The 26045-nt window shown below is 50.5% G+C and overlaps 16 protein-coding genes and 1 non-coding gene across 17 annotated transcripts; 7 read left to right on the top strand and 10 right to left on the bottom strand.

The window, feature by feature from the left end:
* Window positions 1-917: 917 nt before the first annotated feature.
* OGAPODRAFT_15852 (uncharacterized protein) lies at window positions 918-4557 on the bottom strand. The gene has a single exon (XM_018354008.1). The coding sequence runs from the start codon at window positions 4521-4523 to the stop codon at window positions 936-938; it is 3588 nt and encodes a 1195-aa protein (XP_018212499.1). The 5' UTR covers window positions 4524-4557; the 3' UTR covers window positions 918-935.
* A 297-nt stretch (window positions 4558-4854) lies between these two features.
* On the top strand, window positions 4855-5741 carry OGAPODRAFT_92930 (uncharacterized protein; the record flags this gene model as incomplete). Its single annotated transcript, XM_018357248.1, has 2 exons — window positions 4855-5679; window positions 5706-5741. The coding sequence occupies 2 exons, from the start codon at window positions 4855-4857 to the stop codon at window positions 5739-5741; spliced, it is 861 nt and encodes a 286-aa protein (XP_018212498.1).
* OGAPODRAFT_15851 (uncharacterized protein) lies at window positions 5738-8734 on the bottom strand. Its single transcript, XM_018354007.1, has one exon. The coding sequence runs from the start codon at window positions 7218-7220 to the stop codon at window positions 5784-5786; it is 1437 nt and encodes a 478-aa protein (XP_018212497.1). The 5' UTR covers window positions 7221-8734; the 3' UTR covers window positions 5738-5783.
* On the top strand, window positions 5738-11495 carry OGAPODRAFT_81776 (uncharacterized protein). Its single transcript, XM_018356562.1, has 2 exons — window positions 5738-7860; window positions 8912-11495. Exons 1-2 carry the CDS (start codon window positions 7849-7851, stop codon window positions 10238-10240), a joined length of 1341 nt encoding a protein of 446 aa, XP_018212495.1. The 5' UTR covers window positions 5738-7848; the 3' UTR covers window positions 10241-11495.
* Window positions 8821-11495, bottom strand: OGAPODRAFT_75553 (uncharacterized protein). Its single transcript, XM_018356043.1, has one exon. It carries the CDS (start codon window positions 11367-11369, stop codon window positions 10263-10265), a length of 1107 nt encoding a protein of 368 aa, XP_018212496.1. The 5' UTR covers window positions 11370-11495; the 3' UTR covers window positions 8821-10262.
* Window positions 11496-11546: 51 nt separating this feature from the next.
* Window positions 11547-11960, top strand: OGAPODRAFT_7162 (uncharacterized protein; the record flags this gene model as incomplete). Its single annotated transcript, XM_018355855.1, has 1 exon — window positions 11547-11960. The coding sequence occupies one exon, from the start codon at window positions 11547-11549 to the stop codon at window positions 11958-11960; it is 414 nt and encodes a 137-aa protein (XP_018212494.1).
* On the bottom strand, window positions 11597-14780 carry OGAPODRAFT_15850 (GMP synthase). The gene has a single exon (XM_018354006.1). It carries the CDS (start codon window positions 13561-13563, stop codon window positions 11983-11985), a length of 1581 nt encoding a protein of 526 aa, XP_018212492.1. The 5' UTR covers window positions 13564-14780; the 3' UTR covers window positions 11597-11982.
* OGAPODRAFT_45989 (uncharacterized protein) lies at window positions 13678-14754 on the bottom strand (the record flags this gene model as incomplete). The annotated part of the gene is made up of 1 exon (XM_018355510.1): window positions 13678-14754. One exon carries the CDS (start codon window positions 14752-14754, stop codon window positions 13678-13680), a length of 1077 nt encoding a protein of 358 aa, XP_018212493.1.
* Window positions 14781-14824: 44 nt separating the features above from the next.
* Window positions 14825-16029, top strand: OGAPODRAFT_15848 (uncharacterized protein). The gene has a single exon (XM_018354005.1). The coding sequence runs from the start codon at window positions 14844-14846 to the stop codon at window positions 15897-15899; it is 1056 nt and encodes a 351-aa protein (XP_018212491.1). The 5' UTR covers window positions 14825-14843; the 3' UTR covers window positions 15900-16029.
* A 22-nt stretch (window positions 16030-16051) lies between these two features.
* Window positions 16052-17139, top strand: OGAPODRAFT_15846 (uncharacterized protein). Its single transcript, XM_018354004.1, has one exon. The coding sequence runs from the start codon at window positions 16168-16170 to the stop codon at window positions 17101-17103; it is 936 nt and encodes a 311-aa protein (XP_018212490.1). The 5' UTR covers window positions 16052-16167; the 3' UTR covers window positions 17104-17139.
* A 51-nt stretch (window positions 17140-17190) lies between these two features.
* Window positions 17191-17826, bottom strand: OGAPODRAFT_98412 (uncharacterized protein; the record flags this gene model as incomplete). Its single annotated transcript, XM_018358014.1, has 1 exon — window positions 17191-17826. The coding sequence occupies one exon, from the start codon at window positions 17821-17823 to the stop codon at window positions 17191-17193; it is 633 nt and encodes a 210-aa protein (XP_018212489.1).
* Window positions 17827-17865: 39 nt separating this feature from the next.
* On the bottom strand, window positions 17866-17961 carry OGAPODRAFT_t19. The gene has a single exon. It is a non-coding gene; the product is annotated as a tRNA-Ser (tRNA).
* Window positions 17962-18025: 64 nt separating this feature from the next.
* OGAPODRAFT_15845 (uncharacterized protein) lies at window positions 18026-19411 on the bottom strand (the record flags this gene model as incomplete). Its single annotated transcript, XM_018354003.1, has 1 exon — window positions 18026-19411. The coding sequence occupies exon 1, from the start codon at window positions 19393-19395 to the stop codon at window positions 18028-18030; it is 1368 nt and encodes a 455-aa protein (XP_018212488.1). The 5' UTR covers window positions 19396-19411.
* Window positions 19412-19970: 559 nt separating this feature from the next.
* Window positions 19971-22157, top strand: OGAPODRAFT_75547 (uncharacterized protein; the record flags this gene model as incomplete). The annotated part of the gene is made up of 1 exon (XM_018356042.1): window positions 19971-22157. The coding sequence occupies exon 1, from the start codon at window positions 20025-20027 to the stop codon at window positions 22155-22157; it is 2133 nt and encodes a 710-aa protein (XP_018212487.1). The 5' UTR covers window positions 19971-20024.
* On the bottom strand, window positions 22156-23535 carry OGAPODRAFT_15844 (uncharacterized protein). Its single transcript, XM_018354002.1, has one exon. The coding sequence runs from the start codon at window positions 23440-23442 to the stop codon at window positions 22198-22200; it is 1245 nt and encodes a 414-aa protein (XP_018212486.1). The 5' UTR covers window positions 23443-23535; the 3' UTR covers window positions 22156-22197.
* Window positions 23536-23632: 97 nt separating this feature from the next.
* Window positions 23633-25704, top strand: OGAPODRAFT_98408 (uncharacterized protein; the record flags this gene model as incomplete). The annotated part of the gene is made up of 1 exon (XM_018358013.1): window positions 23633-25704. One exon carries the CDS (start codon window positions 23633-23635, stop codon window positions 24548-24550), a length of 918 nt encoding a protein of 305 aa, XP_018212484.1. The 3' UTR covers window positions 24551-25704.
* OGAPODRAFT_15843 (uncharacterized protein) lies at window positions 23717-25704 on the bottom strand. The gene has a single exon (XM_018354001.1). The coding sequence runs from the start codon at window positions 25645-25647 to the stop codon at window positions 24553-24555; it is 1095 nt and encodes a 364-aa protein (XP_018212485.1). The 5' UTR covers window positions 25648-25704; the 3' UTR covers window positions 23717-24552.
* Window positions 25705-26045: the final 341 nt, after the last annotated feature.

Raw genomic sequence — 26045 nt, 5'->3', positions numbered from 1 at the left:
TGCCATATTTACAGCAGTCGTTTGTGTCCTCAACACTCGTATTTGAGCCGTCAGACAGAACCACGCTTTTTTCGCCCGTTGAATATGTCTCTTCCTCCACGGGGGCAGGGATATGTTTGGACGGACGGCCGAATTTCTTAAGCGGTCGATTCAGCGTGCAATTCAGCCGCCTGCGCTGGCAGAACGTGCAGGGCACGCCTGAGCAGGATCGTTTTGCCTTGTGGCACTTGTCGCAGGCTCTCTTTCTCATGTCTTGTGAGGGGGCCAAAAACAAGTGGGAAAAAAAAAGGGATAATAAAATAAATGTATTTTATTGATAATATTTATTTTCTTACGGTTTGTCGCGGTTCATGGCCGTTATATACTCTGATTCCCTATGGACAAGACTGTCGTGGAGCTAATGGGTGGTGCCAAACTAGGACTCAAACAAGGAATTTCCTCTGCAAGACTTTTTTCCGTCGCAAACTTGGGAAAGCCTGACAAGGTCGCTCGATCCAGTCTTTTGTCTTTGATTACGCCTGGCTCCAGCTTGGCACCCCACATGAACTTCTGCTGGCTCTCACAGTACGACCTGAACGGCTTGATGTTGGTCATTGAAGACAGGTTTTTCTAGTCCATGTCTCGAGGCTGTTAATGTTGAACTTTTCGCTGAACCCACTCAGCCACTTGAACGCCTCCTGCTGGTACCGCTGAAAATGGCCGTATGGTACAGCGTTCTTTGCCACGGCGTAGTCGTTGTTCACGCTTGGAGACAAAGACAGCCGGTTTTAAAGTCACGGTTTATGGCGCACCAATTGGAACAGCTGTCACGGTAGCCGTCGATATGTCACAAAAAATGGTGGAAATCACGAAAATACAGAAGCTCCGTACCATTTTACCTATCAGATACTATTATTGTATACATGCATCGGAGAATGGGCCCTTATACTACACATTTACGGGCTCTTTCCAAAACCGCCCCCACCAGGAGTGTTTATCTGGACCCTGTCACCCGGCTGGACCTGGATGATCTCCTTTCCGCCCATCTTGGTCACCACAAACTCGCCGTCGGCCTGTTTCCTGAACCAGAAATTTTCGCCACGTGACCCAGGTTCACCGCCAGCCATACCGTATGGGTGGTATATTCTCCGCTCGGACAAGATCGACACGCGCAGCGGCACACGCGCCTCAATCTCGCGCGTAGCTCCGTCTCCACCGCGCCATTTGCCTGCTCCTCCAGAACCACGCCGGATACACCATTTGGTGACAACAACTGGCGTACGTGCCTCCACAATCTCGATATCGGTGGTCTTGGTGTTGGTGCAATGGACATTGCAGGCTGAGGCTCCGTGATATCCCTCCATGGCGCCGACACCGCCTCCAAGAGCCTCGCCGGTAGCAAAACCGGGCGAAACTTTTCCCGTGTACACGTCTTTGCCTCCACGACCCCAGCCAAACGAGTTTGCGCAGCCCTGGGAAGCTGCGCACACGCCGAAGCACTTGAGAATCACGTCGGTGATGCGCTGTCCCGAGATAGTGGATCCGCAGATGGCCACAAAGTCGCTTGGGTTGAGGATTGTGTTTTTGGGGATGTCGATGTGGCATGGCGCGAGACAGCCCTGGTTGAGCGGGATGTTGAGGTCTATGAGGCACCGCAAAACGTAAATCACACACGAGTGTGTGATTGAGGCCGGGGTGTTCATCGGTCCATAAGTTTCCGGGCCTGTTCCGCTGAAGTCGAAGTATCCCTCGCCCTTTTCGCCATCGATGGTGATTTTGCACTTGACGGGTGTTCCGTCGTCAAAGTAGTCGATGGCCTCCAAAGGTTTGCCGCCGTGTTGGCGGTAAATCTTGCGGAAGAACTGTCTGACTGCCTGCTCTGCGTTGAAACAAATGGCACGCATATAAAACTGCACAAATTCTTTGCCGTACTCCTCGAAAAGAGCCTCCATCAGCAAAATCCCGTTCTGGTTGGCACTCACCTGCGCACGTAGGTCACTCAGGTTGTCCTTGATTTTTCTGGTGGCCGAGCAGCCAGGGAATTCACCGGCCTTGTTGAACAGCTCCACTATACCGTCCTCGTCAAATCTGCCCTCACTGACAAGCTTGAATGACTTTATCGAGACTCCTTCCTGCCACAGTTCCTTGGAATTTGGAGACATCGCTGTGATTCCTGCTCCGCCAATGTCTGCGTGGTGGCCTCTTGAAGCCACATAGAAAACAATCTCGCCCTGGTGGAAAACAGGCGTGATCACCGTGATGTCGGGGAGATGCGTGCCTCCTGCCTCCGGGTGATTGGAAACAAGCACATCGCCTTTTTTCAATTTTCCCTTCCAGAGCTCGTGCTGGTACTGGATGGCGTACTGCATGGAGCCAAGATGCACAGGGATGTGTGGCGCGTTGGCCACCAAACGGCCGTCTGGCCCGAAGATCGCGCACGAAAAGTCCAGTCGTTCCTTGATCGACGACGAGACAGACGTGCGCTGCAGCGTGCGGCCCATAGTTTCTGCTATGCCCATGAATCTGTGGCCAAACACAGTCAGCAGAATCGGGTCGGCCTTGCTGAGCGGCGTGTTCTCATCGACACCGCCGATCTCAACAAACCCGCTGTCCTTTGCCTTCTGGATGTCGATCACCACGTAGGAGTCCAAAATGGTGGCCACCGAGAACTTTTCCACGAGAATAGTCTGCGTGGAGTCGATCAGCAGCGCAGGGCCGTTGATCTTGTCGCCCGGACGCAGATGTGGTAGCTTGAACACCTTGGTTTCCACCGGACCGTCCTCGAAGTGCACTGTCTGCGTGCTGTCAAAAGATTCTGGCCAGCTGTCGACGCTCGCATATTTTTCAAGCTGCTCGTCGATGGTGACCTTGGTCTGTTTTTTTTCCACGCTGATTCCCTTGACAGAAACAGTGGACGTGAATATCGGCGAGCTGTCAGGAAGCACAAATCCAAACTCTCTTCTGTGAGTCTTGAGGAACTGCTCGCGAATGTCGTCGCTGTCGTAATCGACCTCGAAAATCGTGTTGGACGACTTGTACTTCATGCCAAAAGTGACCTTGAACTCAATCTGATCCTTGGCCACGCCCTGGCTCTCAGCAAGCTCGGCCACAATCCGCTGCTTCATATTTTCCACCAATGGCTCGGCATCGCGCTTTATCGAAGGAACATACAGCTTCACAAACGGGGCCTTGAGCTCACGTGACACTCGCGCACGTGCTATGCCATACGCAGACAGAATCGAAGAGTACTTATGGATGAGCACTCTCGAGATCCCCAAATTGCGTGCCACCGCAGAGCAGTTCTGCGAGCCGGCTCCTCCAAAAGAAACCAAGTTGTGGTTCTTGGCCACAAAGCCGCGAGACTCGGTGATTTCTCTGATCGAGTTGGCCATCTTGACGTTGGCAATCTGTAGGAATCCCAGTGCCACCTCGTACGGCGTGAGGTTCTTTCCGGTGTCTTTGGCAATCTGCTCTGTGAGCTCCTCAAATTTGCGTGTCGTGACTTCCAAATCCAGCGGCTGGTCTCCAGACGGACCAAAGATGTGTGGGAACTGCGAGATCACGAGTCTTCCTAAAAACAAGTTTGCGTCCGTGACGGTGAGGGGGCCTCCCTTACGGTAGCATGCGGCTCCCGGATCAGAGCCGGCACTTTCAGGTCCAACGTGGAACAGGCCGTTCTCCCACTTCAGGATTGAGCCTCCGCCGGCAGCAACTGTGTGGATCTGCAGCTGGCCAACAGAAATCTCTAGGCCTGCAGTGTTGTTATCAAAGGAAACGTCAAACGACGACCCGTCGATCCGCGACACATCCGTCGACGTTCCTCCCATGTCAAAACCGACCAGAGGCTTGTTCTGGTAACAAGTTTCGGCGACGCCAACCACTCCGCCGGCAGGCCCCGACAAAATGGCGTTTATTCCTCTGAAAAGCTTTGCATCCGTCAGGCCTCCGTCACTTTGCATGAACTCCACTTTTGGCACCGTGCTAAAAGCGCTCACAAATTTGCGGATATAATTCTGGACATGGGGGGTCAAGTACGCATCAATACAGGTCGAATTACCGCGCTGGAGATAATTCACCGTGCGCGACACCTCCGATGATATGCTCACAAATTGGAACCCGATTTTGCGCGCAAGTTCAGCGGCGATCAGCTCGTGCTCGTCATACAGATATGAATGCGCAAAACAAATGGCAATGGTACGGTATCCCTGCTCGTAGGCACGGCCCAGCTTTGCCTCCAGGTCTGGTACATTCAACGGCTTCAACACACGCACGTAAGTGCCCGACGGCGTCAGTTTTACATGGGGGTTTGCCTCGTCAATGACAACCTCGTTCGGATCGTCAGACGACGTCTCGACGGTGATCCGCTCTTCCGCCTCAATGACAGTGTCGTACAGAGTCTCTGGTTTCTTGACCTTGAGGTTAAACAATTCCGGTCTTGCCTGAGTGCCGATTTCAAGCACGTCCTGGAAGCCCTCGGTAGTGAGGTAGACGAACTTCTCGCCTTTGCGTTCGAGAAGCGCGTTGGTAGCCACAGTTGTGCCCATGCGGACGTACTCAATGAGGCTTCCATCAAGTTTTTCGCCACGGGCGATTTTCTGGCCAGTGAACTTCTCCAGCACAATCCTAATACCTTCTGCAGGAGCATCTGGATAATTCTGCGGGTCTTCAGAGAGAATTTTGAACACAGTCTCCCCTTGGCCGGGAATATTTGCCCAAACGTCACAGAACGTTCCTCCACGGTCTATTTGTTAGTTTGCAAGGCTGGGAAATTTAAACCTACCTATGGCGATCTGAACTTTCTTTACCATTTCTCAGCACAATTATCACAGATATTGAATCGATCTTATATATGCACCGCCACGGCGGACATTTTTCATGCAGGTTGTGGACTTTTTTTTGTGGCGGATGAATTATGTTGACTACAACGTCCAATTCGCATCAATGGCAACTGAGCAGTTTCTCGAGGTGAATGGGGCCCAGCTGGCTTACTTCACCAAAGGGGAAGGACCCCTGGTGATCACTTTGCACGGAGGCCGTGGTTTTGGCAGCAAAACGGGCGATTTTAGAGTATATTCAAAATTAGCGGATTACGGTTACAAGGTGGTCAGCTTCGATTTCAGGGGTCACGGACATTCCTCTTTCACTCCACCATTTACGTTCGCGCAGATAGTGGACGACATTGAGGCCGTTAGAGAGCATTTTGTGGGGAAAGAGGGCAAGGTTATCATCATAGGCGGCAGTTTTGGCGGGTTTCTGGCACAGCAGTACGCAATCACTTACCCCTCCACCCTCAGTTATCTTGTTCTCCGTGGTACGGCAGCTTCCCACCACCACGAGTCGGACGCTTTCGAGGTCCTTCGTGAGCGGTTGCCTCACTACCCGTGTGTTTCGCTCGACATGCTCAAGAAAGTGTTCGGCCGATTTGAGAGCGACCTGGAGATGCAGCTGGTTATGTTTGCATTAGGACCATTGTATTCAGAGTCGTATAATCCAAATGTGGGTTTAACGACATGCCTGAACACCGTTTATCGGGCTCAGAGCCACAACGATTTATATGCAGAGTCGGAGAAATTTTTTGACTACAGAGACAAGCTGCCATTGTTACAAACTCCGACGCTGGTGATTGTCGGAGAAAAGGACTGGATTTGCCCGCCCTCGCAGAGCAAGATTATCTGCAGCCTCATTCCAAACTCCAAACTGGTTGTTGTCCCAAAAGCAAATCACAGCGTGCACCAGGAGAAGCCACAACATGTTATCGCTGAAATATTAAGTTTCATATCGAGTAAATAGAACTATATAATTAATTAGAGCATCTCAAACTCCTTCTCTGGAACTGGCTCTTCCTCTACCTTCGCTTGTTTCTCTTCTTTTCTGGAACTCCATTTCTCCAAAGCAGGAATAACAAATCCGGTCCACACAAGCAGGGCACACGTAAATCCGATACTGTAGTAGAATCCATGCGTCGATCCGTACACAGGAGCCTCGCCCGATGGGAACAGGTGCTGCTGGAATGGAGTCACCACGGCTTGACCCACCACAATCATCGAAGGAATGGTGACTGCACGCAAAATTGGGTTCTTTCCGCATGCAACATTACACCAACCAGTGAGGATTGGTGTGTAACAACCGTACACTCCGCTCAAAATGTAGCCAGCCTTACGAAGTGGTATGTTGTCGAGGGGACCTTTGGCGGTGATCAAGAATGAGGCCAGAAGAATGAGACCAACTCCCGCACACACCCAGCTTCTGTTTCCGGTCAAATCGCAGATAACACCGGTCGAAAACATTGTCACCAAGTTGACAGCGGAGATGATGGTTGGGAAGTTATTGATATAACTGACAGAGTAGATCTTGAGCCACTTGAGGTACAATTCGAAAAATTGCAACATGTAGGATCCTGCAGTAAGCGTCCAGAAACAGTAGCCAATACAGAAAGCCCATAATTGCCAAGAAAGGAGCACAGGCTTGATTTCTTTCAAAGAGAACGTGATTCTCTTAGACACTCTGCCGTCCTCGACCAATCTTTCTTTTGCACGAGTTCTTTCCCAATCGTTGAGGTAGAAAGCGGTAGTGTTGTGAGGATAGTCAGGCAAGAAAAGGTATCCATATATGATGACCGGAGCTCCGATAAGAGCATCGATGATGAACATCCATTGCCAAGCAGCTAGACCACGCTTACCATCCATCGAGGACTGCAGACCCGACTGGATGTAGGAAGAAGTGGCCTGGCCAATGATACCAGCCAGAACGAAAAAGTTCGACCGCCTCATAATCTCACGCTTTTTGTACCAGCATCCAATCATGTAGTGCGTTCCTGGGTTACAGGATGACTCAAACAGACCGATCAAAAATCTCAGCGCGTATATCGTTTCTGCGTTTTTGGCCAGGTAAATAAACAGGACACAGAGAGACCACAACAGGTCGAGCGTGGGGAGATAAATTCTAGGGCGGAAATAACCAGCAAGCAAAACGGCTGGAATGGAGCCGATACAAAGTCCGATATTGTAGTAGGTGTTGAACCACGAAAGCTCATTCTTCGTGAAGCCCAGATCTTCCTGCATTCCAGAGATGTAGGTGTTGGATATGTTGGTTTGATCAAGGTACTTCAAGAAATACGCCATCATGGAGTACGAGAGAATGAAGAAATCCAGTTTCCATATCAGAATCTTCTCTCTACGGTCTGTGCCTGGTTCAAACCAGTGGTACCATCTGGTGGGTTTCGTTGAGACTGATGATGACATGGTTGGAGGAGGAATGATTGTTGGGGTATTCCTGTTTCTTCCCTTAATATAACTTTTTTTTTTTTCTTGGCCTGATTAGCCACATGCAATGCATGGCGGAGTTTTGATGCAAAATCTGCCAACTGTGGCGTCTGGATAAGGCGACATCGCTACTGATAAAAAAGATATCGCACGTGACCCAACCTTGTTTGTCTACCAGTATCGCCATTGAGGAAGGGCTGAACAGCCGACGGCTGCCTCAATTTCGTTTCTATTATGCAGGCGACAAAGTTTCTCCGACGTTATTGTGGTAATCTCCGTCAGTAGCCCCACACCTTTGCCTCCCAGCGTAGTCTTGAAGGTCTCAAACCCAGCCTGATTATACTTTTCCTCCAGCTGCCGCAATTTTTCGGGCGTCGCTGCATCATCGTCAATTAGCGTGATCGCACAACCGCCCCCGCCAGCTCCCGTGAGCTTTGTTTGTCCGATCTGTAGCTCGTCACTCCACAATTTGACTCTCTCCAAGTTCGGGTGCGACACGCCTAGAGACACCAAAAGCCCGTGATTCAGGCGGATAAGCTCCATCAGTCTGTTCTTGGACTGTTTGTCCAGGAAAGGGCGCAACATCAGTGTGTATGCCTCTCTTGCGATGGCCTCCATTGTTTCCAGAATTAGTCCAGATGGTTTAGGGAACTCGGTCACTGTTTTCGAGACGTTGGCAACCAAAGCAGCGGTGCTGCGGGGGGTTTTGGTGTTGGTGAGCAGCAAGTTCAGAGGCGGCAAGTTGCGCATCGAGGTGCGGATACTCGGCACAGACGATTCCATTCTCTGGAACATCACGGCTCCTCCGTGCGTGGCCACAGCGTTGTCAATCCCGCTCGGGTTGCCATGGCTGCATTTTTCTCCCATTAGAGCCCACGCGTCAATGAACAGACACTGCTCGGAGTCCTTGACGGTGACGTCGTCTGCCTTCAATGTAGGCTCCTGAATGTGGCCCCCCAGATAGCAGAACGCGCTCGCAAAGCAAACAGACACCGATGCAGACGATCCCAGTCCGGCCCCCACGGGCAGCGTAGACCGGACTGTGAACGTGAGTCCTGCCACGTCTTTCTCTTCGCACAGCGACACCAGCAGGTACAAGAACATGAAAGCCGCGCTGTACTGGATGGGCGAGTCGATCTTAGACAGCAGCGAGTTCAGTGCATTCACCAGCTCAGGATTGAGCTCCTCGTCAGCCGAGGGCTGTCTTTTGTGTGCGTGTTCGCCAAACAGGTGCCATGGCAGGTCGCTGGTCGCCCATTTGTAGCTGAACTGGATATCTGGGAATTCCAGAAACAGTGTATTGGTGTCGTCACTATCTCTGGACGCGAGAAGATACGTTCTAAGCGACACGGCGGCGGCAATGGCGGGCTGGAGTTAGTACGATCTGACTGAGCGCCGAGAAAATGGCCCGATCCGGCCTGGACCTACCTTGTAATACACGGCAGAGTGTTCGCCAAAAATAATAACCTTTCCGGGTGCAGACGTGAGAAACGGGACGGTAACCATGTCTGCTCAGGAAGAAGAGATGGAAGGAAAAGAATTCTTGTACAATATTGAGTTTCTCTGGTCCAGTTTCCCACTGCGGTTCGAGTTTCGTGCACGACCTGCGGCTTAAAAAAATTAATTTTAAAAAAATCTGAAAAAAAAAAACTTATTTTATGGCTTCGCAGATAAAGGTCCGCTTTTTCACGAGAGACGAGGATGAGTCGCTCCACTGTCCCGGCAACCCTGTGGTTGTGCCAATATCGCTCAAAAGGTACGGTCTGTCGGAGATCGTGAACCATCTAGTCGGCCTGGAGCAGCCGGTCCCATTCGACTTCCTGATCGACGGTACTCTTCTGAAAGGCAGTGTCGAGGACTATTTAGTGGCCAATGGGCTATCGAGCGAGCATTTTTTGGACATTGAATACACGCGTGCCGTGTTGCCACCACAGTTTCTTGCCAGCTTCAACAACGATGACTGGGTCTCTGCGATAGACTCTGTCGGGTCCATGAGTCTTGCTGGCCCTGAAGGTGAGGTGCGCACCGCGCCAAAAATCCTGACGGGCTCGTACGACGGCGTCGTGCGGATCTACAACGCTTCCGGCAAAGTCGAAACCCAGCTGGTGGGCCATCAAGCCGCCGTCAAAGCCGTCAAGTTCATCAGCCCGTCGCGCTTTGTTTCCGCCGGCATGGATCGCTCGCTGCGGCTGTGGAAGGCCAGCGTCGTTGGCGACGAGGAAGTCGACAAGGAGACCCAGAACGGGCGCACCAACGCCATTCTGGAGTACCACAAGGACGTGGTAGCAGCGCTTGCCGTGCGCAACACGCGCATTTTGTCGGCCTCGTACGACCGCAGCCTGGCCCTGTGGTCTACCAACGCCAAGGAGATGCACACCACCCAGCCGATGGAGCAGGGAGCAGAGAACAACTTGTCGTCGGCGTCGCGCAAGCGTCTCAAACTCGCCGTCGGCGACGCGTCGATCCGACGCAAAGCACCACTGGCGATTTTGGAGGCACACCAGGGTCCCGTCGAGGCCGTCTGTTTCGATGAAGACGACACCGTGGCGTACTCGGCGTCGCAGGACCACACAGTGAGAACATGGGACCTCGTCACGGCGCGCTGCATCGACACGAGACACACGAACTTCGCGCTGCTCAGCCTGGTGGCTCTGCCGCGTGTCGGGCTGCTTGCCACGGGCTCCGCCGCCAGACACATCAATCTACACGACCCACGCGCAGAGAAAGTCACCACCACGCAGTTGGTGGGCCATAAGAACTTTGTTGTGTCCTTGGCCACCACAGACAACGAGTACACTTTGGTGTCCGGGTCGCACGATGGCACCGCCAAGATCTGGGACATCCGCGCCAACAAGAGCATCTATACCATCGACAGAGAGAGCGGCGATCACGCCAAGGTGCTGGCCGTCGACTGGAACGCAGAAATCGGCTTGCTTTCGGGCGGAACCGACAAAAAGCTGCAGATCAACGAGCTCAAGTCAGATAAGCTGCATAAATAGATACACAGATGTTGTTGATTATTTACATAATTTCGGGGGCACGCTTGCACGTCCACATCTTCACACCGTAGTAGCCCTGCCACAGGCCCTCCGTGTCGGTCAGGTAGCCAAGAATCTCCGGGTCAGGACGCTCGTCCACGAGCTGCCACCCGCAAACACGGCGCAGCTTGCAGATCTCCTCGTGCGACAGCTCGGCTTTGGCTGCCGTGCCGTACTTGAGCGGCCCCACGTTGATCCACAGCACGTCGCCGCGCGCCGCGTCCGCCACGCGCGTCACAGCGTCAAAATAGTCCATCAGGTTCTCCGCCGTGTCGAGGAAGAAGCACGTGACTATAGCCACGTGGTGCGGCTCGTGCCGAAGCCGTGCTGCCGTGAAGCTGGTGAAGTCGCCCTGTTGCACATTGAGGTTGGCCGGTCTGGCGCGCTGCCGCAGCTCAACTGCGCGGAACTGGTTCTGTGTCGCCACGTGGTTGGAGTAGTTGTGCACGTACGGGTACACCTGGTAGCGTCTAGGTTTGTCTGCGTAGACAAACTCGTTCAGCAGCAGCATGTACCAAGAGTACTCCACGGAGACGACCTCCTTGGCGCCCAGCTCTGCAATTTCGTGCGCAACGCGGCCGAGTCCCGAGCCAGGCACCACCACCGTGGTTTTGGCAAGGTCCAGCCGCGCGAGCTGTGTCCTGATATAGTCGATAATGGGCACGACCTCGCGGTCGAACGCAGGCGACCAATCACGTGCAAAGTGGCAGAGGCCCTCTATGACTCTGTGGTGATCTGTCTGCGGGCTGAGTCTGGCCTGGTCGGCGGCGAGTTTGAGCTCGAGCGTCGAGATGTTGTGCTCGCGCACTGTCCGGGTAACACAATCCTGAATCAGCCTGTAATTTTCGGCCAGCGTCGCGTCGACCTTGTTCATCTTGGCCTGGTAGCCCGTCTGCGCAATGATCTTTTGCTGTCTCCAGGACATGGTTTTGTACAGTTGGCGCTTCTTCTCATTCCAGGCCTTGCCGCGCGCAAGGTACTGGCGCATCTCATTGACAGCACGTAGCAGCTGCGAGCGAGAACTGTCATGGGACACGGCGGCCGGACCAGCGGCCAGCGAGGTAAGACGCTGTCTCAGACGCAGAAACATGGAGGATTGCGAGATCGCAGAGCTCGCAAGAACAGCGCTCACAATAGTCGGCACGCGGCTGTATGGCAGGAGCGTGCTCAAAAGGTAATGTGCGATGACTACCGTGCAAAGTCTGGAAAAAAGAACGGCAGTTTCCTGGCGCATGAAAAAAAAACAATTTTTCTCACTATATATTTTATGAGTGTCATTTCCGTAGGCACAGACCTGCACCGAGTGGGGCGGTTTGCGGCCATTCTAGCCCGCCACGGCCTCACATCGCCGCATGTGCACAGACTGGCCGCTCGCGTGCTCCACCCAGACCGCGAGTTGCCCGAGTTTGTGCGCGCTTCTAAACAGAGCCAGCTCGACACGTGCACGCGCGCACTCGCACACTCGTGGTGCGTCAAGGAGGCGCTTTACAAGACGCTCGACACGCCCGACCAAGCGGCCTTTGCCATGCGCCACTGGTACAAGTACAATCTCGCGAACGGCCGGCCGCACGTGGCTAGCGACTCCTACACTAAGCACGAACGCTTTCTTGTGTCTCTGTCCCACGACGGCGATTACGTCAGCAGCGTCGTTGTGCGCGCAAAGTGTACGAACGAGGGATGAATTGATATGTACTTGCTCGTCTCTACTCCCACTCGACCGTGGCCGGCGGCTTGGAGGTGATGTCGTACGTGACTCTGGCGACGCCGTCGACCTCGTTGACGATTCTCGACGCGACGTTCTTGAGAAACTTGGCGTCGAACACGTACCAGTCGGCCGTCATGAAGTCGGTCGTCTCGATAGCCCGCAGCGCAATCACCTGCTCGTACGTTCTCTGGTCGCCCATCACGCCGACAGACTTCACTGGCAGCAGAGCTGCAAACGCCTGCGAGATATTTCTGTATAGCCCAGCCTTTTTGATCTCCTCGATGAAGATGTAGTCGGCCTCTCTAGCGATCTTCACCTGTTCCGGCGTCACCTCGCCCAGAACTCTGATGCCGAGACCCGGGCCCGGGAATGGGTGTCTCCAGACGAGGTCTTCCGGGATGCCCATGAGCTGGCCCAGGTCTCTGACCTCATCTTTGAACAGCTCCCTAAGCGGCTCGATGAGCTTGAGTTTCATGTCTTCCAGCAGACCGCCCACGTTGTGGTGAGTTTTGATGGTCTGCGAAGGGCCTTTGAACGAGATCGACTCGATAACGTCTGGATAGAGCGTTCCCTGTAGCAGATACTCGATCTGGGAGCCGTCTTTGGGCTTAATTTCGGAAGCCACTTTTTCAAAGACGTGGATAAAGGTGTTTCCGATGATTTTTCTCTTCTTTTCCGGGTCCGTGACGCCCTTGAGCTTGTCGAGGAACTGCTTGGACGCGTCGACAACGGTCAGGTTGATGCCCAAGCCCTCGTCCAGCGTCTTTTTCACCTGGACCGTCTCGTTCTTTCTCATGAGTCCGTTGTCGACGTAGATGGCATGGAATCTGTCGCCAATGGTCTCCTTCATTATCTTGGCACCGACAGTCGAGTCCACACCGCCGGAAACAGCGCCAATGACCTCGGCCGAAGGACCAACCAACGTCCGGATGCGCTTGATCTCCGTATCGATGAAGTTGGCCATCGTCCAGTTCTGCGACGCCTTGCAGATCTTGACGGCAAAGTTCTTGAGCAGAGTTTTGCCCTGTACAGAGTGTGTCACTTCAGGGTGGAACTGGATACCATAGATTGGTTTTTCCTCGTGCGCGATGCCCGCGAACGGAGAGTTGCCCGACGTAGCCACGGTCTTGAACCCGGTCGGCAGCGAGTGCAATTTGTCGTGGTGCGACATCCACACCTGCGAGTGGTCCACTCCCTCAAACAGCGGACAGGTGGCGTCCACCACCGTCAAAGTTGCCGGACCATACTCTCTTTTCTCGCCGCGACCCACGCCCTTGCCGTTGATCCAGGCCAGCTCCTGCATTCCGTAGCAGATTCCCAAGATTGGCACGTTCAGCTTAAACACGTCGTGGTCGACGTGCGGCGCACCGTCCTCGTACACGGAAAACGGACCGCCAGACAAAATCACACCAACAGGCTTGAAAGGCAGCTCGCTGATCTTCTGGGTGCACGGCAGCATCTCGGCGTACACATTGAACTCTCTAAGACGTCTAATAATCAAGTGCGAATATTGCGAGCCAAAGTCCAACACGAGAATCGTGTTGAACACCTCACTGACCTGTTCAACTGTGGGAGCCATGAAATAAAATAATTAATTGTAAAATATTTATTTCATTAAAAAAATTTTCCGGCTCTGTACTCGGTGTGCCCAAAAGGGCAAGAGTCTAGAGATAAGCCAGGAGCAGCGCACTTTTCAGTAAATTCCGTGGCCGGTCCTGTTCGTGTACGGCTTCTGCTGCGCCAGCATGTGCAGCTCCTTCAGCACTGCCTTCAACCCGTCCACAGCCTCTCGCGTGTTCTGGAAACTGAACGCGATGCGCAACGACGAAACCTTGACGTTGTGTTTCTGGCCCACCTCGCGGATCCACTGCGGGTCGATCATGTTCTTTACGGGGTCCAAGAACACAAAGTTCGTGTGCACGGGGATCTGCAGCACGAGACCCAGTTCCTCCGCGTAGCTGCCCACCTCGGCGGCGTACTCGTGCGCAATCCTCAACTTGCTAAAGTTGTGAGTCAGTGCGTACGAGCCCATGCGTGCCAGCGGTCCTGCCTGGCGAATTCCGCCCCCGTTCTGTTTTTTGAAATGGTTTGCAACCCGAATCAGACTCTCAGAGCCGACCAGAACGCTGCCGATCGGCGCACCCAACGTCTTCGACAGACACAGCGAGATCGAGTCAAACAGCTCCCCGTACTCTGCCAGCGACACGCCGCTTACGACTGCCGCGTCCCAGATCCGTGCCCCGTCGCAGTGGATCGCAATGTTGTTGTCACGACACCATTTGCTGATGCGGCGGATCTCGTCTATAGGGAACACCAGGCCGTGCAGCGTGTTCTCGAGCGACACAACGCGGGTCGGAGCGCTGTGGATGTTGCCATTGTCTGGGATATAGTGGCGCTGAATGTCCTCCAGTGTCAGATGCAGCCCATTGGCAGGGATAACCGTCGTCACCATCGCCTGTGACAGTGTGGCAAGTCCGGCGGCCTCGTGGACGAAGATGTGCGACCGATAGTCGCACAAAACCGAGTGCGGGGGACGGTTGAGGTGGCTCCGGATGGCTATCTGGTTTGATAGCGTTCCAGAAACACAGTAGAGTCCGGCTTCGTGGCCCGTGAGCTCACATACTTGTTTCTGCAAAGCAAGCGTATCCTCGTCCTCGTCGTAGACGGAATCCCCCGTGGACGCATGGACGACCGTCTCGAGCATTTCTGGTGACGGCGTGGTGAAGGTGTCGCTTCTGAATTCGTTCCAATTGGACGGTGTTGCAGCCATGGCTCGGAGGATAAATATTAAGAGGGTAACATTTTTTTTATATTATTTAATTTCTCTTGTTCATGACGTCCTACGAGTACGCTCCGCGAATGAAATCTCAGCGACTCGTCGACCGCGCCAACCGAGACAGACATGAGGCAGAGTTGGTGAGGCTACAACAGCAGAAGCCTATCAGCAAGCCACAGGTGGCGGATATATGTCCTGGACTGAACGAGATAACGGACGCCCTAGAAGCGTTTCCATGCGACCTGATACGGTATTTCACGCTTCTGCGGGAGATAGACGCCAAATGCGTGCACACCATCCCGTACCTGAAGGCCTACATCACACGGTTTCTCCAAATGAAAAGAACGCATCCGAAAAGAGAGCTTCTGTTGGAAAGAATCAAGGATCTGATCAAAGACCTGATGCCGTGTCTCGAGGAGAAAATGCATGTCGCCACGATAGCGTGCGACACGGTCGCAAAACATGTCAATAGGATAAATCAGAACTACGAAATTGTGCTGGAAAACGAGATTCCTGAGAGAGTCAGAATCGGGCCGTTGATCCATCCGTGCATGAAGGTGACGGAACACAAGAGCGCACAATCGCAGCGCAGCGAGAGCCGCAGAGAGGCCCTTGCTGCCAAGAAGGCATCGCGCACGGAGACAGAGGCGGAAGACGACAGCGCAAGGAACACGCCTGTTCCCTCGAACGGGACGCCGTCGTACGCGAACCCGTCGAAAAAGGTGAAGAAGGACAGAAAGGATGGCGACCAGTTGGACTCAGCAGCCGCACAAGCGCTTGCCTCGAAGAAACGGAAACCGTTGCCCGGCTCGGTCGACGAGTCCAGACGGGTGAAAACATCAAAACCGAAAAAGGAAAAGCGGGTCAAGGACGAATACACAAATACCACCGGCGGTTCGACGCCGACGCCTGTGCCTACGCCGGTGTCTGCTGCCAAGTCTGAGTCTGCAGCCACGTCTCCGTATGACTCAGAGCCTGTCTATTGCTACTGTCAACAAGTCTCATACGGAGAGATGGTGGGGTGCGATGGTGAGAGCTGCGAGCGCGAGTGGTTCCATCTGCCGTGTACGGGCCTGAAAGAGCTGCCGCGGGGCGAGTGGTATTGCGATGACTGCAAAGCGAAACTGAGGAAACGCTAGTAAAATCTTTACACCAGGCAGGCACTAAGGACCGTCCGAATCCGGTAATAGATAAACATAGGTCGTCGTCGTCTGCGGTTTCAAAAAATGTAACGTCGAATTTAAAAACAAGGATAATAAATTAGTAAACAAGGCCAAAACTGTTTATTTTTTAGTCAACAAAGAATTTGAGAAACACCTGCTAGCTGAAGAGTGTTCAATTGGACTTTGACTATTAAACTTTCTACTGTGACAGCCCCATATCCTTATTCAATTTATAGTCACAATCATGAGTTTATTGAACAAAAAGACAAAGGCCCAGCTTGAGGAAATTGCCAGAGACCTAGACGTCAACATCAAGTCGTGCAAGGTGAAACAGGCGCTTGTTGACAGGCTGACCGACCATTTCCTGGAGAATGCTGACAAGTTTGACAAGGACCACGAATACTACGACTACGTTGTCAGTGTCAAGCAGGAGGCCCAAAATGAAAACGACGACGACGATGACGACGAATCTGACGAAGCTGAAATTATAGATGTGGAGGATTCCGACGCCTACGACTCTGATGACGATTTCGATTTGGAACCATCCACTCTCGACAAGATTCTCGATTACATCGACAACGATACTCTGTACGAAGTAGCCGACTACATCGCCGAGAAGAACTACGAGCTCAGAGACTACCTGAGCGACCCATTCACCATCAATGATTTCACCGTCGTGGGAGAGTTCATTTACTTGTATCTGCACTTTGCCAAGTCCATTGCTCTTGGCGATATTCGCTTTGTGCCGCAAGTGGTGAAGAGCAACCTTCCAGCAGCAGTGCTCAAGACTCCAGTCACTGATCTTACGCACTTCCTTGATGCCAACTTCTGGTCGACCGTCCTTTTGTGGCTTCTTGTTTCCTACGGTGCTCCCAAACTCACCTCGTATTACGTCAACTTCACTTACAACTTTGAGTACGACCCATTCATTTTCGCACTTGCCAAGTTGCTGTTTGGTCTGATACTCTTCAAGACCGACGTCACCAGACACGACATCAAGGATGAGCTTGTGTTCCAGTTCTCTTTCAAGCACTACTCTGTTGATTATGCTGCCAAGCTTTTCAAGCACTACCTGCTTACGAGCACTCTTCTTCTGAGAAATTACTTTGGCAACTGGGCCCTCATCGGTGACTTCTTCACCACCTTTGTTGCTCTTTACGCCAACTTGTCCTTCATATAAAGTGGCTCCATCAGTGCTGCTCCTGATGTGTTTTTTTATTGTGTATTATCTGACAGACTTTTGCGTTTATAAGATTGATTAAAGTTTTTATTCGAGCTTAATGAACTTCTGCAATTCTTTCCGCTCTTTTTTTGCTACCACCTCGTATTCGGCCCATATAAGCTCCTCCACTTCTTCTATGCTTTTGTTGTCCACGTGAATCGGCTTCCAGTTATCCTCGTTCTGAAATTTTTCAAATTGGGTCTTTACTCTCTGCTGAAACTCTGCAACCTCGTAACGTTCCTCCCCAAAGCCCTCTCTAGTGACATTCTCTTCATTTTTGAATTTCATAAAAAGCACGAGATCTGGCTTCGGAAGCCCCACGTCTGGACTTAAACACCAATCGAACGGCAGTCCTTTCGCTGAAGAGTATGCCACTCCCGAGTAGACGTATCTATCCAAAACCACAGTTCTTCCCTCTTCCAGCAGATTTTTGATTTTCTCGGCGAGTTCCCATCTATTTGCGCTAAATAAGAGATGTGCAGACTGGTCGCTAAGCTCAAACGCCTTATCTGTGAGATATGTGTTGATTATTTTTCCAATTGGAGTTGTCCGTTCGGGAAACTTGATCAGCGTTGCATCCACACCACTCTTGGCAAGTCTATCTAGCAGACGCGACGTTTGCGTAGTCTTGCCAGTACGATCCAGCCCTTCAATGGCAATCAGAACACCACGCGTCATGAAGAAAAATATTTTGATCTATCGACCAGGAAAAAAAAAATTCGACAGCAACAGGATTTGAACCTGTGCGGACAAAGTCCATTTGATGGCACGAACAGGAATTCGAGTCAAACGCCTTAACCACTCGGCCATACTGTCGGTACGCTCTATTTTGCTGAGCTGGCCGTATACTAACGGACTGTGATACTTGATCTCTTGTTTATATTACACCTCTATATATCTCACTAACCTTGCGTAGTCCTCAATGACGCCTGATTTGTCTTTGTCAACTATCTTGTGCATCATAGACTGAAACACAATACTGTGGCTGTCAATATCCATTTGATCCGGTTTGAAGTGTACATCAAATCTGCCGTGGTAAATAAAGTAGTGGATAAAGTAGATGAAGCCAGATAAAACATGGTACAACTTCGAACCCTGGACTGAGTATTTATCCATATTGATCTTGTTCACCATTCTGCGGTTATGCCAGCCATAAAGTTCAATCAGACGCCGCACTGCAAAGGGCTTACACACATCTTTTGCTCCCCGTGACTTAAATGAGATTTCAAGCACGTTGACCACCAGTTGGTCTTCAGTCCGGTCTGCGTTAATCAAGTAGCTAGAGCCATTTTCCAGGACAAGTGGAAACACCTGGCTTCGATGGTCTGCGCTCAAAAGAACCTCCTGAAACTCCTCCTCGTCGAATTCAATCTTGCTTCTTGAATTATAGCATCCGACTGTAATTTCTCGGAAAAGCATGCTCCAGTTGTCAAAACCAGTATGATTCTCCACGTGGCACCAGCCCTCGATCATTTCTACCACCTCGTCAAAAACGTCGGCATCTTCCGGCAGCTGGTCGGCTTGTGCGTTGATGCTCTCCAAAAAATGCTGGGCCGTCTTGACAGGGAAATACTTGCTGAAGTCGGCAGTTTTTGGATCAAATTTCGAAATAATTACAGGGTCCAGTTCTGGCTTTGTCTTGCTCTTCTCCACCAGCCTGTTCATAAGCGAGTTTCCCAATATTTGTCTGGCATTGCCGAAACGATCAAAGTTTTTGATCTCATCGTAAAACTCAGACACATCAAAGGTTCGAAGCTCGGGGTTTGGCGAAGTGAACATTTCTTTGAGGTGTGTAGGCGAGACGCAGAACGTGAATACAAGTGAGAGCAGGTTGATTGCGTTGATTGGACACAGGGGCTCAATAAAGTTCGTCACTCTGTATGGTTTCTTCAGGGTGGACTTGTTGACCTTGTGCCCAAAATAGATCACAAAATCCTCTATTTTCAATACTGATCGAAGCGGAAACCCCACATCAGACTCTGGTTGCAATTCAGAACAGTTTACCAATACTATTTTCTGGCTTTCGTGGAACCCAATTGCTAGGTGCCAGTCGCCTGCCCACAGAAAGGGGTGGAATGTGAGCTCGGGATGTCTAGTTTTTGGGCCATAGCTGTCGCGTGATCTAAAGAGCACAAATCGCGTTCCCGTATTGTACTCGTCAAATAGCAGGTTCATGTAGTAGAAAACCATTTCTGGTGACCACACCTTCTCCCGATGGGAATCGTCAGAGAATTTCAGTCGGCTCTTCATCCCCGTAGTCTTGTGGCTGATGATCTCTTCTGGAGCCAAAGAATGGTATTCTCTAGACAGCAGACTGTGGGTTAGCATACAAGCTCGTCAACTTACATCGAATCTACCATTTTGTCCAGCTGTTTGCTTGACATGTCTTCTAAGAAAAAAAATAGGGAAGGGGCAGAAAAGGCAGACTTTCCGCGACATGTTTGTAGTAGTACAGAATTCGGACAATAATTATATTTGCAGCCAGGACCGGATAAGAAAGGTCCCATATCTCCTTTGATAGCACGCATTGTGGTGGGGCATGCAACAGCAGTTTCCAAGTCTTTCTCTACATTCTCCAGCACTGACTGAAATATTTAATACGCCTTTTTATTAATTCCACAACTGTGTGGCAGCTGGTAAGATATCTTGCTCTATGTGCTACATTATTTGCAACAATCACTCCTCCAGGAAATCGCCAGCATATCCAAGGTCACCAGGCAGTTGAGAATGTTATAGCCGTCTTGTCTCTTGGCTGCTCGCTACACCCTCGTTTTATTGTTGAATATTTTTGTCTTTCCCAAAATGGATAACTAATGATCTGGAGGCTGGTTGTCTAAATTATTCTTCTGCCCAACTTTCGTTCCTGCGCAGCGCTAAGCATGACCCTTCCTCCCCCACCGTTCAAAGCCAAGGCCATTTGGAGTTGGGGTGGCAACAACAAGGAGAAGGATCTCGGGTTTATAGAGGGAGATATCATCGAGGTGTCCAAAACTTCCTCTGACGGCCAATGGTGCTATGGCGTTTCACTCAGAAGTAAACTTGCTGGAAGGTTTCCGACCAAGTTCATCCAGGTGCTACAGATCAAGGAGTCTGGGTCGCGAAAGAGCTTGCTGGAGCTGAAGGAGTCGAGCTCCTCCAAGTCTCTCAGACTCACCCCGTCTGCCTCGTCCAGCAGCCTGAAACTAGGCTCTTCCGTATCTGTTCCCACAGACGTCACGAACTACGACGAGATCCCTCCTCCGCCGCCAAAACACCAGTACTCCACATACAACAAACTGTTCACATCGTCATACACGCAGCGGATCCTGGACTCGTCCACCTTATCAACAGACACGGAACGGTCCTCATATTTTGGTCATTCGGACTTTTCTGCCACGTCGGCAGGCTCGTTGACGCGCCACAAGGAAGCAAAATTGCAGGCCAGCATGTCTGAGAGTGACAGAAAGGACCTAGTGAGCTCGATATTAGAGAAGGGACCCAATGCCAAACACCCAAAATTTTTCAGAAGGTTTCTGGGTCAAAAACCCGTTGAACCTTCGCTGGACGACCAGATTTTCAGCACGAGTCTCAATAGGCTCGAGGATCTCACGTTAAAAGAGACAGATGCTGACGACAACCTTGCGAGAACGCGAACTCTCACCGGCCGTGACAGAGCCAACAGGAAATCCCGTGTTGTTCAGGAAGAACCCGACCTGATTTTGCAGCCTCAAAAGGCTATCTCGAGTCTAAATGTCGACGAGAAGCTGTCTTACTCCTCTCCGTCTATAATCGACGAGATCGACTTAGACCACGTTGACGAGTCCGTGGCAGAGCTGCCGGATGATCGGTTCGTAGGGCCCAGAGAAATTGTGAAAAACCGCATAATTCCACGATTTCCGAGTCCCCTGGAGCAACTCAAAGCCATTTACGTCTATCTCACAACCAGGTTCGAGATTATAGAGAAACAAGAAAAAATCAGCGCCAAGGTGTCACCATCAGAGGCGCTGTTCTCAGACATAATCCACAGAAAAAGATGCACCGGTCACCAGCTTACATGGATGTTCTATATCATGGCATCGCATCTGGACTTCGAAATGGAAATCATACTGGGAAAATTTAAAAAGCCGCTGCAGCTGCTCGACAGCAACCTTGTGCTCAACCATACATGGATCTCAGTGCTGGTGGAAGGAGAGTACCGTTTTATTGACGTTGCTCTTGGAAACCACACCAATCCAATAAATGACGAGCTAAATCTAATCGAGCCGCTGTCGCTCCAGAAAAATTCAGACTTCTACTTCCTCACTAAGCCTTTGGACCTGCTCTACACCCACGTTCCGATGCACGCAGACCAACAGCATGTTGTGCCACCCCTGGATCCTTTAGTCCAGATGGCGTTGCCCCCATTATATTCAGGCTTCTTGCATCACAAGCTGAGTCTTTACAAGTTCAACCATGCACTGTTCAGACTGACGGATTTAGAGCTCATCGAGTTCGACCTTGAAGTCCCAAAAAAGATTGACATCCGCGCCATCGTCAGGTCTTATGATAATGATGCCCAAGGGGAAGCACTGGTACAGATTTACATGAAAAAAGACAAAAGGCTGGCGAAGATCAAGACAGCAATGCCTCCGAGGTGCTCTTTGGGCTTCATCTGCGTCTATGCTCGCTCAACTACGCATCCAGGAGCAGATTTCTCGATGGTTCTTTCGTTGCCTTGCTCTCACAAGGGAAAATACAAGCCTATCGAATGGGTGAAGAAAAATGACAACAATGTTCATCTAGACTTCGATCTGTACATCAAACAGCCACAGACTTTTAATTTGATTAGAAATCTGCCCTACAAATTTCAGGTGCTTTCCACTAACAGCACAATCAACTGCAACCTAATTTCTCCCTCAGGCAATTTCCATCTTTTGCAATATCAAGACGATGCTTTTGAGCTCACCAAGCGTCTGGATGAACCAGGATTATGGAGACTTGTAGTTCTCAACAACGATTGCTGGCACGTCTACGCTGAATGGTCATGCTCTTGATAAATATCGTTAATATAGATTGTATAAATGCATGCATCACTTATCGAGACACTTCATCGTATAAAGGAGGGCTATCAGGGACATTCTCCTGCTCCGATGGCATATTTTCCGAACGTTCGTCTTCTCCTAAAGTATGTAGTGTAATGTTTTCTTCGACGTCGTTGAACTCACAAGAACCATCCACAGCGTCCCAGAAATCCGGTGGAAAATCGCCGTTTCGCAAACTGAGATCGTTGAGGTCCAAGTCACTGCTCTCTAATAACACATCCTTGTTGAATTTTGTGTATAGCGGCGGAGGAATCTCGTTGCCTTCGAGTGGACCAAATCCCCATTTCTTAACATTTGCCTCAATGAAAACATATCCTGCCTGTCCAACGTTCACATGAAGCGCGCACCTGTTGTTCGAACCAACTGTAGGGTATAGTTGTAGGTTTTTTGGGAGCTTAATATGACCTCCTATTTTCGACTCCGACAGTTTTTTGCCGTTCCGCGTCCAGAAAACAGTCCTCGACGCTATTTTGATGCCACACCCAATCACATCTCCGTGTTCGAGAGCGGGGAATATTGTGGCTTCGAGTGGGAAAGGATCATTATAGCGTCTGTGGCCTGTTGAATCGTAAGATGCCGAGATTCGGTTGCGGCCAGGGAGGCGGAAGTATGGGTATGGGGAGGTGGCAATTCCAATGGATATTAAGGTATTTTCTGGATTAGGAAGGTCGTAAATCTTGGTCTCAAAATAGTACACTTCGTTTTCCTTTGGAATGGGAAAGTTCGTTTGAATGGAGAGCTCTTGGCCAGTGTTCGAGAATTCAATCTCAGTCTTGTCTATCACACGAATAAACTCTTGGCATTCAACATGAGGTCGAAACTCCCATGCTGACACTCCTTTTTCCTGTATGATTAAATTCTGTGATAAGGTCAGCTCCTGGTTGTTCATCGGATTCAATTTTAGAAAGTCTTTGGCCTGAAAGTATAGCTCCTGCTCATTGGGAGGAAGCTCATCTAGCGCGCGTCTGTCTTCCTCAGCTTCCTGAGCAGCATCGTCCAAGGATCCCGGGAACTCATGGGTCAATCGTATGCCTCTTCGCAACAACTTCTGTAGGCAATAGACAATCAGGGATATGATGAATACCCCCAAAAACCCAATCATCATTCCTAGCAGGACAACGAGATCTGAAGGTATCTTATGTGGCTGGTCTTCGAAAATTACCGGAGCGCCCTGAGCCCCGTAGCTAAGCAAGCTAAGTAGGACCAGGAAACACTGCCGTTGGTTCATAAATGACATGGTGTACTGTACACTGGGTCAAAAAGCACTTGGGTTCAGGATAAGGCGAAACCTGACGTTTTTGGCAAATAATTTGTACGATTAATAACTTCGACGACGACGGCTGGGAAGAAATGATAATATTATCTAGATTTTTTTTTAATTTTTTTCTTCATATAGATTTATGTAATTTTCATTAATTCTGCCCTCAATGTCTACGGCGTATACCAAAGAAAAAAAGGTAGGAGAAGGTACATATGCCGTTGTTTACTTGGGGAAACAGATTGCTACCGGTCGAAATATAGCCATCAAAGAAATCAAAACTGGTGCTTTCAAAGATGGGCTTGATATGTCTGCTATCAGAGAGATGAAGTATCTGCAGGAGTTGAAGCACCAAAACATCATTGAACTGGTGGACGTTTTTGCAGACAGGGAGAAAAACCTCAATCTGATTCTGGAGTTTCTCCCCTCGGATCTCGAGATGATCATCAACGATAAAAAGCTGATGATTGTGCCTGCTGACATAAAATCCTGGATGCTGATGACCTTGCGAGGGTTGCACCATTGCCACAGAAACGGAATACTCCATCGCGATTTGAAGCCAAACAACTTACTAATCTCGCCCGAAGGATACGTGAAAATAGCCGATTTTGGTCTTGCGAGGTCTCTTGGAATGCCCAATGAGAAACTCACCTCTAACGTGGTCACCAGATGGTACAGAGGGCCAGAGCTTCTCTTTGGAGCTCAACATTACTCCCCAGCAGTGGACATCTGGGCTGTTGGGATCATCTTTGCCGAATTGATGCTGAGAACACCGTATTTACCTGGGAAGGATGACGCAGACCAGCTAGTTGTCACTTTCCAGGCCCTAGGAACTCCAACCGAAGAAAAATGGCCGGGTGTGTCTCACCTTCCGAACTATAACAATCTCACAGTCTATCCAGAGCCTTCACGGCAGGAACTGAGAAACAGATTCCCGGCCGCTACAGAGTCCGCGCTAGACCTGATGTGCGGTATGCTAGCACTAAACCCAAACAACAGACTCGATGCAGAGGCTTGTCTTTTACATGGCTATTTCACAGAGTTGCCTGAGCCGACTGAGCCAGAAAATCTACCGAAAAAATCCTAACTCTATCCAATCATGTTGAACACATGTTTTCCAATTGCCATACTGGCAGTAAGTCCTGGACTCTCTATTCCGACGAGATTAACAAAACCAGGGAATGTCTCCTCAATCACAAAGTCGTGGAGACTCTTGGTTCCTGGAGGAATCAGTTTTGGACGGATGCCGCTGTAACTAGCACTTAAATTTTCACGCTTCACCCCGGGGAAATATTTGGACACTTCCTCGTAGACTGAGTCGAGATTTGCCTCGTTCGGCTTGAAATCGTCTGGCTCGTCGACCCATTCCAAGTCTGGGCCAAATTTGAGCTGTCCTGCCAGATCTAAAGTCAAATGAGTGCCCAAGGTAGCAATATTTGGGGTTGGACAGGGATACACAAGTCTGTGAATTCCAGGGTTATGAGAGTATGCAAAATAGTTTCCCTTTGCATAGTACGGAGTATACTGTTTCTTCTTAGGAAGCAAAAGGTTGGCGATTCTCGGAGAATACAGTCCTGCACTATTAATCACCACATCCGCTCTGATTGGAAATTCCTCGTCCCCAGAAATCGTGGTCAGCTTGTACTCGCCATCTTTGACTATGCCAGTCACCTCAGTTGACGTCATCAGCATGCCCCCGAGGTTTTCCAGCTCCGCAAGAAGATAGTTCATCAACGAATGTGCAGAAACAATTCCAGTCGTCGGAGAGTACAGAACACCAGCCTTCGCACGAATCAATGGTTCTTGTTGTCTGGCTTTTTCCGGCGACACCAACTCTGTTGGAACGCCGATTTTCTTGGACTTCTTGTGCAACTGATGAAGATACTCTAATTGAGCCTCGTCTTGAGCCACAACCCACTTGCCACACTTCAAAGACTCAACTCCGAATCTCGCAGCGTCATATATCATCTCTTTGCCCTCTATACATAATTTTGTCTTCAGAGACTCCTCAGGATAGTACAGACCCGCATGGATCACCTCCGAGTTCCGGGAAGAAGTCTCTTGTCCGTGGTGTGCATGCTTTTCCACCACTAGCACATTATTTGACTCTCTTTTGGCCAATTCGGCACCCACTGCCAAACCAACGACGCCGGCACCGATAACCACATGGGTGAAATCGGACATGATCGTGGCCGACCGATGAAAGCGCCTAATTCCTCTTATAGATTTTATCAATCTAGTCATTCACAGATCACTACATAAATTTCTGCCGAATTATTCTGGGGGGTGGTATTGCTTAGGTAATGCATTATGGCAGCCACTGTAAGTTCAGATTGCCGTCTCGAAGGGATCAGCCCTGATTTATCCTCGGAACGGTACATTCGCGCATCGAGATGAATTGTTAAACGAGCATTTGTATGCTTAGGTACTAAAATTTATGTCATTTTCACGTTGGTTTGACCATATCGACATCTGCACTGTAAGCGCGTGCAAGGGTGTCATCGCCTAGCGAGCTTTTGACGCGTTCCGCCAGCATGATTGGATTTGAGTAGCCTCGAGTGACTGGTGCCCTGGAGCCTTTG

This window comes from Ogataea polymorpha (genome assembly GCF_001664045.1).
Source record: "Ogataea polymorpha strain NCYC 495 leu1.1 chromosome Unknown OGAPOscaffold_2, whole genome shotgun sequence".
Classification (NCBI taxonomy): Eukaryota; Fungi; Ascomycota; class Pichiomycetes; order Pichiales; family Pichiaceae; genus Ogataea; species Ogataea polymorpha.
This window is presented reverse-complemented; position numbering and strand designations above follow the sequence as displayed.

Bases quoted from the DNA above. Each gene is read 5' to 3' on its own strand.
- OGAPODRAFT_15843 (XM_018354001.1), bottom strand. From the start codon at position 25,647: ATGTCCGATTTCACCCATGTGGTTATCGGTGCCGGCGTCGTTGGTTTG.
- OGAPODRAFT_15851 (XM_018354007.1), bottom strand. From the start codon at position 7,220: ATGTCATCATCAGTCTCAACGAAACCCACCAGATGGTACCACTGGTTT.
- OGAPODRAFT_15850 (XM_018354006.1), bottom strand. From the start codon at position 13,563: ATGGCTCCCACAGTTGAACAGGTCAGTGAGGTGTTCAACACGATTCTC.
- OGAPODRAFT_15846 (XM_018354004.1), top strand. From the start codon at position 16,168: ATGAGTTTATTGAACAAAAAGACAAAGGCCCAGCTTGAGGAAATTGCC.
- OGAPODRAFT_15848 (XM_018354005.1), top strand. From the start codon at position 14,844: ATGAAATCTCAGCGACTCGTCGACCGCGCCAACCGAGACAGACATGAG.
- OGAPODRAFT_75553 (XM_018356043.1), bottom strand. From the start codon at position 11,369: ATGTTTCTGCGTCTGAGACAGCGTCTTACCTCGCTGGCCGCTGGTCCG.
- OGAPODRAFT_15844 (XM_018354002.1), bottom strand. From the start codon at position 23,442: ATGTCATTTATGAACCAACGGCAGTGTTTCCTGGTCCTACTTAGCTTG.
- OGAPODRAFT_15852 (XM_018354008.1), bottom strand. From the start codon at position 4,523: ATGGGCACAACTGTGGCTACCAACGCGCTTCTCGAACGCAAAGGCGAG.